Source organism: Triticum dicoccoides, chromosome 4B, assembly GCF_002162155.2.
Source record: "Triticum dicoccoides isolate Atlit2015 ecotype Zavitan chromosome 4B, WEW_v2.0, whole genome shotgun sequence".
Lineage (NCBI taxonomy): Eukaryota > Viridiplantae > Streptophyta > Magnoliopsida > Poales > Poaceae > Triticum > Triticum dicoccoides.
In genome coordinates this window covers 681,453,639-681,463,163 of record NC_041387.1, presented here as the reverse complement: position 1 = coordinate 681,463,163, position 9,525 = coordinate 681,453,639, and the positions used below count along the sequence as shown (strand labels likewise).

General features: G+C 42.4%; 1 protein-coding gene and 5 pseudogenes across 1 annotated transcript in view; all 6 read left to right on the top strand.

The window, feature by feature from the left end:
* Positions 1-505, top strand: part of LOC119293102 — a 1,159-nt gene extending 654 nt beyond the window's left edge. The window contains exons 2-3 of the mRNA XM_037571677.1: positions 9-104; positions 218-505. Coding sequence (XP_037427574.1) covers positions 9-104; positions 218-505 — 384 coding nt within the window. The remainder of the gene's footprint in view (positions 1-8; positions 105-217) is intronic.
* A 1,368-nt stretch (positions 506-1,873) lies between these two features.
* LOC119293101 lies at positions 1,874-2,764 on the top strand (annotated as a pseudogene).
* Positions 2,765-3,017: 253 nt separating this feature from the next.
* Positions 3,018-4,044, top strand: LOC119293100 (annotated as a pseudogene).
* Positions 4,045-5,961: 1,917 nt separating this feature from the next.
* On the top strand, positions 5,962-6,852 carry LOC119293099 (annotated as a pseudogene).
* Positions 6,853-7,332: 480 nt separating this feature from the next.
* LOC119293098 lies at positions 7,333-8,264 on the top strand (annotated as a pseudogene).
* Positions 8,265-8,518: 254 nt separating this feature from the next.
* On the top strand, positions 8,519-9,040 carry LOC119293097 (annotated as a pseudogene).
* The last annotated feature ends 485 nt before the right edge of the window (positions 9,041-9,525 follow it).

The window sequence follows — 9,525 nt, the reverse complement described above, 5'->3', positions numbered from 1 at the left end:
TAAACTAGGTCATGTACGAGTATAGAATCGAGATCGGGAAGCAGTCGGCACCCGACTTGCCCACCGACATCGTCGAAGCCGCCACCATTAATGTGTCTACCAAGGTATTTTTAGTCCTTGACTAGTAGTACTCATGACTTGTGAATTCTCTAGTACATACATATCTAGCTAGTAACAATTATTTATTCTAACTAATTTAGTTTATGTATGTTGGTAGGACGACTTTGTGGTCTGCAGAAGTTTCCATAAGAGCACAGGACTGAAGAAGATGGTGATGTCATCATATGCCCCGCCCAGTCTTATGTCTATTGGGGCAGCGCAGCATCGGGGCTTCCTCAAATCCAGTACATTGGCTCCTCTCATGTACTACGACGTGTTGTTGTCATTGGCGCCACCGCCGCTGCTACTTGCAACTTCTGTGTACCACATGCTTACCATCGGAGCCAGATCATCCATGATGGCTAGTGTGGCGCTCCCAACTTCTGTCTACATATTTTTACATTAGACAAACATTTTGTTTTACATTGCATCATTTTTTTAAATGTTACAAAATATTTTTGGACTAGCTAGTGATTTTTTTTAAAATGTAACATACATTTTTTGAATGTCTGAAACATTTTTTAAATGATAGGAACCTTTCCTAAATTGTATAAACACTGTAAAAATGGCATTTTCATTTTTTAAACACGTGACATTTTTCACCACCTGGACATGGCCCCCACAGCAAGGGACGAAGCATATAGTTGTAAAGGATAGGGCGGGATGTCTATCTATCTAGCTAGCTCGTATACATCCATCCACTACAAATAAAAACAAATTAAAGAAGGGACAATTGCATTTTTACCCCTAGTTGGTTCCTACCCACGGGTTTTGCCCTTACTTTTCGAGCTTGCTCAGTTTTGCCCTTACTTTTTCCATCGAGGTCCCTCGAATGCCCTTTGACCGTTTGACCAAAACTTTGAAAATTCATAACTAATTCATATGAACTCAAAAAAATGCAAATAAGATATCAAAATGTTCAGATAAACATTACCTTTATGGGCATATCATTTGCATTCAGGACAAAAGCATCATTTAAACTACTCGAGGTAATTAATGTTATTAACATTATTAAAAATAAATAGGTATAAACAATATATTTTTCGTGAATAAAAATTATATGCAAATGTAGGTGATGTTTTGAACATCATGATACCTTATTTGCATTTCCCTGAGTTCGTATCAACTTGTTATGAAGTTTCCAAATAATGGTCAAAGTCGTTAGAACATTCATAACAAGTTGATACAAACTCAAAAAAATGCAAATAAGTTATCAGGATGTTCAGAAAAGATCACCTACATTTGCATGTAATTTTTATTCATGGAAAAAAATATTGTTTATACCTATTTATTTTTAATAATGTTAAAACATTAATTACCTCGGGTAGTTTAAATGATGCTTTTGTCCTGAATGCAAATGATATGCCCATAAAGGTAATGTTTATCTGAAAATTTTGATATCTTATTTGTATTTTTCTGAGTTTGTATGAATTAGTTATGAATTTTCAAAGTTTTGGTTAAACAGTCAAAGGGCATTCGAGGGAACTCGATGGAAAAAGTAAGGGCAAAATTGAGCAAGCTCGAAAAGTAAGGGCAAAACCCGTGGGTAGGAACCAACTAGGGGTAAATATGCAATTGTCCCATTAAACAAAGCCCGGACAACGTCAAATCTTCTCTGGAAAGAATCTGGACAATACATGCATTCGGTCCTATTTGAGCATCTCCCTCCTATATCTCTATACATCATTGAATTCCTTCCATAGGTAGACACATACCTATCATTGCCCCCAAAATTTGTTCCACGCCAACACACATTTCCCGAAGAGCCTCCGTCATGGCAAGCCACCTTCAAATTTAGCAGTAGAAACAACGACTGAATTTGCCGCCGGGTTTCAGGTTTCACCAGACGGACATGGAGATCATCATCTTCTACCTAGTCCCCAAGGTGTTGAAGAAAGCCTTCGACACGACGATGGTAAGGGAGGTGGATATGAAGAAAAACGAGCCATGGAATCTCCCAAATAAGGTAAACATGGGGAGAAGGAGCGATACTTCTTCTCCCAGAAGGACCTCAAGTACCCCCACCGAGATACAGACCAACCGGGCCATGAACACTGGCTATTGGAAGGCTACCGAAAAGGAAAAAAGGAGATCATTCTACCCCGACTAAAGGTCTCATCGGCATGAAGAAGACACTGGTCTTCTACAAGGGAAAGGCCCCTGGGGGGGAGAAGATAAAGTGGGTCATGTACGAGAGAATCGAGATCGGTAAGCAGTCAACACCTGACTTGCCCACCGACATTGTCGAAGCCGCCACCATTAATGTGTCTTCCAAGGTATTTTTAGTCCTTGACTAGTAGTACTCATGACTGATGAATTCTCTAGTACAAACATATCTAGCTTGTGACAATTATTGATTTTAACTAATTTAGTTTATGTATGTTGGTGGGAGGAGTATGTGGTGTGCAGAATTTTCCATAAGAGCACATGACTCAAGAAGATGGTTATGCCATCATATGCCCCGACAGTCTTATGTCCATTGGGGCAACACAACATCAGGACTACCTTGAATCCAGTAAATTGTCTCCTCTCGTGGACTATGATGTGTTGTTGTCACTGGCGCCACCGCTGCTGCTACCTGCAACTTCTGTGGACCAGAAGCTTGCCATCGGAGCTGGATCATCCATCCATGATGGGTAGTGTGGTGCTCCCAACTTCTGTGTAAACATTTTTTAAACACATGACATTTTTCACCACCTGCACATGCCCCCCACAGATATATCTATCTATCTATCTAGCTCGCATCCATCCATCCACTGCAAATAAAAATAAATTAAACATAGCCCATAAAACGTCAAAGCTTCTCTGGAAAGTATCTTGCCAGTACATGCATTTGGTCCTATTTAAGCATCTCCATCCTATATCTCCATATATCATTGAATTCCTTCCATAGATAGATACATCTGTATCGTTGCCCCCAACATTTATTCCACCCCAGAAGAAATTTCCCAAATATCCTTCGCCATGGCTAGCCATCTTCAAGTGTCGTGGCAGAAAGAAAAGTTGAATCTGCCGCCGAGTTTCAGGTTACACCTGATGGATATGGAGATCATCATCTTCTACCTGGTCCCCAAGGTTCTTAAGAAAGCCTTCGACACGATGGTGGTCGGGGAGGTGGATCTGAAAAATACAAGCCATGGAATCTCCCAAATGAGGTAAAAATGGGGAGAAGGAGCAATACTTCTTGTGCTAGAAGGACCTGAAGTACCCCACCGGTATACAGACCAACTAGGCCATGAACGCTGGCTGTTGGAAGGCTACCGAAAATGACAAGGAGATCATTCTACCGCCAACCAAAAGTCTCATCGGCATGAAGAAGACACTGATCTTCTACAAGGGCACGGCCCCTAGCGGGGAGAAGATAAACTGGATCATGTACGAGTGTAGAATCAATATCGGCAAGAAGTCGGCACCCGACTTGCCCACCGACATTGTTGAAGCCACCACCATTAATGTGTCTTCTAAGGTATTTTTAGTCCTTTACTAGTAGTACTCATGACTGATGAATTCTCTTGTACAAACATATCTAGCTAGTGACAATTATTAATTTTAACTAATTTAGTTTATGTATGTTTGTAGGACGACTTTGCGATCTGCATAATTTTCCATAAGAGCACATGTCTGAAGAAGATGGTGATACCATCATATGCCCCGCCCAGTCTTCTGTCCATTGGGGCAGCGCAACATCAGGGCTTCCTCGAATCCATTACATTGGCTCCTCTCATGGACTATGACGTGTTGTTGTCACTGGCGCCACCGCCGCTGCTACCTGCAACTTCTGTGTACCAGATGCTTGCCATCGGAGTCGGATCATCCATGATGGGTAGTGTGGTGCTCCCTACTTCTGTGTACATATTTTTACTTTGGACAAACATTTTGTTTTACACTGAATCCAATTTTTTAAAATGTCACAAAAATATTTTTGGACTAGTGGACATTTTTTAAATGTAACATACATTTTTTGAATATATGAAACATTTTTTTAATCACGTGAACCTTTTGTAAATTGTACAAACACTTTTAAAAATGGAGCTTACATTTTTTAAACACGTGACATTTTTCACCACGTGGATAAGGCCTCCACAGCAAGAGAAGCAACATATAGTTGTAAAAGATAGGGAGGAATGTCTATCTAGCTAGCTAGCATGCATATATCCATCCACTGCAAATAAAAACAAATTAAACATAGCGTCAAAGCTTCTCTGGAAAGTATCTTGCCAGTACATGCATTTGGTCCTGTTAAACATCTCCCTCTGAAAGCACAAGTGCTCCCTGGGTGATTTTGATAATTAACAACATATCTGTTGTTGGACTAATACTTTTATCGAGTACATTTCAGATGAGTTCAACAGTGGCTTGGCAAGGACAAGAGGATGTGGAATCCCTTCAAAATGCTAAGGACAAAGATTGGCAAAGGCTCAAGACTCTTCATTTTCATTTTAGTGATCTAAGATCACATTGAGTCCATAGGAAAGCCAATACTATTAAAAGGGGATGAGGTGTTGCTTAATGGCGTACTTGCTCAAGTGCTTAGTGATATTGCTCCAAAATCCTCAGCCACTTTCTCATTTCCACATATGTCCAAAAGCTAAAGTCAAACTCCGCCCCACCTATTTGATCTATCTGGCGCCACCAAGTTCTATTGACATAGCCACTACCAGAAACCCTAGACAATTCGGTCACACCGATACAGATCTTGGTCCCACAGAGATGGCCTTGCAAAGTCTATGTTTCCTGTTGTAATTATTTCGGTCTCACCGAAATATGTAATCGGCCCCATCGAGTTTTCTTGATCAACTCTCTGTTTGATCATTGCTGAAATTGGTCTCTCCGAGTTTATGCAATCGGTCTCACTGAGATGAGGTTTTGCACAAGCCCTAGCACATCGGTCCCATCGATCGAGTTGATCACACCGGTGCCACCGAGATTCCTAACATTCATGTTTTGAACTGAATCGGTCTCACCGAGTTCTTCTATTCAGTCTGACCGAGTTGAGTCAAATGTGTGTAACGGTTGGATTTTGTGTGGAGGCTATATATACCCCTCCACCCCTTTCTCTATTCGTGAGAGAGCCATTAGAACGTTCCTACACTTCCACTACTCATTTTTTGATAGTGAACCACCTACTCATGTGTTGAGTCCAAGACGTTCCAATCCAACCACAAGAATCTTGATCTCTAGCCTTCCCGAAGTTTCTTTCCACTCAAATCTTTTTTCCACCATAGCCAAACCTGTGAGAGAGAGTTGAGTGTTGGGCAGACTATCATTTGAAGCACAAGAGCAAGGAGTTCATCATCAAGACACCATTTATTACCTTTTGGAGAGTGGTGTCTCCTAGATTGGTTAGGTGTCACTTGGGAGCCTCCGACAAGATTGTGGAGTTTAACCAAAGAGTTTGTAAATGCAAGGAGATCACCTACTTCGCCCTCCATGGACTCGCGCAACCGTTACCCTTCGTGGGTTGAAGTCTCCATCAACATGGATGTACGATAGCACCACCTATCGGAACCACGCAAAAAATCTCCCGTCTTCATTGCGTTTACACACTCCAATCCCATCCCTTTACTTTCATGGAACTAGCATGCTTTACTCTTTCCGCTACTTATACTCTTGCCATGCTTGCTTGAAATGTATTGGGAATGCCTAAAATTGTGCTAAATCTCCACCTCAACTTGAAGAATATAAACACTGCTACTTTTGTTTGTTGAGGGTATAATCACCCCCCTCTAGACACCTCTTTTCGATCCTTTCATCCTACTATATCTCTATATATCATTGAATTCCGTTCATAGATAGACACATCTCTATCATTGCCCCCAACATTCATTCCAACCCAGCAGACATTTCCCAAAGAGGCTTCCCATGGCAAGCCACCTTCAAGTTCAACAGCAGAAACAAAAGCTGAATCTGCCGCCGGGGTTCAGGTTTCGCCCGACGGACATGGATATGATCATCTTCTACCTGGTTCCTAAGGTTCTGAAGAAAGCCTTCAACACGACGGTGGTCGGGGCGGTGGATCTAAAAAATACAAGCCATGGAATCTCCCAAATGAGGTAAACATGGGGATAAGGAGCGATACTTCTTCTACCAGAAGGACCTGATGAAACCCACCGGGATACAGACCAAGCTGGCCATGAACGTTGGCTATTGGAAGGCTATCGAAAAGGACAAGGAGATCATTCTACCGCCAACCAAAAGTCTCATCGGCATGAAGAAGACACTGATCTTCTACAAGGGCAGGGCCCCTAGAAGGGAGAAGATAAACTAGATCATGTACGAGTGTAGAATCGAGATCGGCAAGCACTCGGCACCCGACCTTCCCACCGACATCGTTGAAGCCGCCACCATTAATGTGTCTTCCAAGGTATTTTTAGTCCTAGACTAGTAGTACTCATGATTGATGAATTCTCTTGTACAAACATATCTAGATAGTAACAATTGTTAATTTTAACTAATTTAGTTTATGTAGAATGTTGGTAGGACGACTTTGTGGTCTGCAGAATTTTCCATAATAGCACAAGAATGAAGAAGATGGTGATGCCGTCATATGCCCCGCCCATTCTTATGTCCATTGGGGCAACGCAGCATCGAGGCTTCCTCGAATCCAGTACATTGGCTCCTCTCATGGACTATGACGTCTTGTTGTCACTGGCGCCACCGCAGCTGCTACCTGCAACTTCTGTGTACCAGATGCTTGCCATCGGAGCCGGATCATCCATGATGGACAGTGTGGTGCTCCCAACTTATGTTTAAAGATTTTTACATTAAACAAACATTTTGTTTTAGATTGCATCCAATTTTTTTAAATGTCACAAAAACATTTTTGGACTAGTGAACATTTTTTTAGATGTAACATACATTTTTTGAATATATGAAACATTTGTTGAATCGCGCAAACCTTTCATAAATTGTACAAACACTTTTATCAATGGCACTTACATTTTATTGAATACATGACATTTTTCACCACCAGGGTATGCCCCCCACAGCAAGAGAAGCAGCATATAGTTGTAAAGGATAGGGAGGCATGTCTATCTATCTAGCTAGCTCGCATACATCCATCCAATGCAAATAAAAAGATATTAAACATCACGACAAAGCTTCTCAGGAAAGTATCTTGCCAGTACATGCATTTGGTCCTATTTAAGCATCTCCCTCCTATATCTCTATATATCACTGAATTGCTTCCATAGACAGACACATCTTTATCGCTGCCCCCAACATTTATTCCACCCCAGCAGACATTTCCCAAAGAGCCTTCGCCATGGCAATCCACCTTCAAGTTCAGCAGCAGAAACAAAAGCTGAATCTGCCGCCGGGTCTCAGGTTTCACCCGACGGACATGGAGATCATCATCTTCTACCTGGTGCCTAAGGTTCTTGAAGAAAGCCTTCGACACAACGGTGGTCGGGGAGGTGGATCTGAAAAATACAAGCCATGGAATCTCCCAAATGAGGTAAACATGAGGAGAAGGAGCGATACTTGTTCTGCCAGAAGACCTGAAGTACCCCACCGGGATACATACCAACCAGAAGTCTCATCGGCATGGGGACATGAACGCTGGCTATTGGAAGGCTACCTAAAAGGACAAGGAGATCATTCTACCACCAACCAGAAGTCTCATCGGCATGAAGAAGACACTGATCTTCAACAAGGACAAGGCCCCTAGAAGGGAGAGACAAACTGGATCATGTACGAGTTCAGAATCAAGAGCAGCAAGCAGTCGGCACCCGACTTTCCCACCGACATCGTCGAAGCCGCCACCATTAATGTGTCTACCAAGGTATTTTTAGTCCTTGACTAGAAGTACTCATGAATGATGAAATCTCTTGTACAAACATATCTAGATATTGGCCATTATTAATTTAACTAATTTGGTTTATGTATGTTCATAGGACGACTTTGTGGTCCGCAGAATTTTCCGTAAGAGCACATGACTGAAGATGGTGATTCCATCATATGCCCCGCCCATTCTTATTTCCATTGGGGCAACGCAGCATTGGGGCTTCCTCGAATCCAGTACATTGGCTCCTCTCATGGACTACGACGTCTTGTTGTCACTGGCGCCACCGCAGCTGCTACCTGCAACTTCTGTGTACCAAATGTTTGCCATCGGAGCCGGATCATCCATGATGGATAGTGTGGTGCTCCCAACTTCTGTTTAAATATTTTTACATTAAACAAACATTTCGTTTTACATTGCATCCAATTTTTTTAAATGTCAAAAAAAACATTTTTGTACTAGTGAACATTTTTTTAGATGTAACATACATTTCCAGTACATGCATTTGGTCCTATTTAAGCATCTCCATCCTATATCTCCATATATCATTGAATTCCTTCCATAGATAGATACATTTGTATCGTTGCCCCCAACATTTATTCCACCCCAGCAGAAATTTCCCAAAGATCCTTCGCCATGGCAAGCCACCTTCAAGTGCCGTAGCAGAAAGAAAAGCTGAATCAGCTGCCGGGTTTCAGGTTTCACCTGACGGACATGGAATTTTCATCTTCTACCTGGTCCCCAAGGTTCTGAACAAAGCCTTCGAAACGACGGTGGTCGGGGAGGTGGATCTGAAAAATAGAAGCCATGGAATCTCCCAAATGAGGTAAACATGGGGAGAAGGAGCAATACTTCTTCTGCTAGAACGACCTGAAGTACCCCACTGGGATACAGACCAACTGGACCATGAACGCTGGCTGTTGGAAGGCTACCGAAAAGGACAAGGAGATCATTCTACCGCCAACCAAAAGTCTCATCGGCATGAAGAAGACACTAATCTTCTACAAGGGCAGGGCCCTTAGCGGGGAGATGATGAATTGGATCATGTACGAGTGTAGAATCGAGATCGGCAAGCAGTCGGCACCCGACTTGCCCACCAACATTGTTGAAGCCACCACCATTAATGTGTCTTCTAAGGTATTTTTAGTCCTTTACTAGTAGTACTCATGACTGATGAATGCTCTTGTACAAACATATCTAGCTAGTGAAAATTATTAATTTTAACTAATTTAATCATCAAGGTGAACGTAAGAGGGACCACCCTGAAGGTTCACACTTGAGGTGTTGAACGACAGAGCCGTATCGGGAATGGTGAAAGAGGAAATCATCCTCGATGACCACGACCGAATAGCTACATTACAGAATTATCATCAGGAGTGCGTTATGAGGGATCACCCTCGGCACTCGATAGTAGCTCTGCAGAGTCGAGCAACTAAAGGGGCGTGATGTGATGTGAGGTGTCGGGCTCTGGTCGTCGATCACGTCGATCGAGGCGTCGATGATGAAGCAGGGGCAACAAGGACAAGTGAGGGTCACTGATGGATCACTAGCCAACCTATACTAAGCAGTTTAGGATAAGCAGGTAGGTAACAAAAGCAGGTACAAAAGCAGGCTATGCATCAGAATAGGAGCAATCAATAACA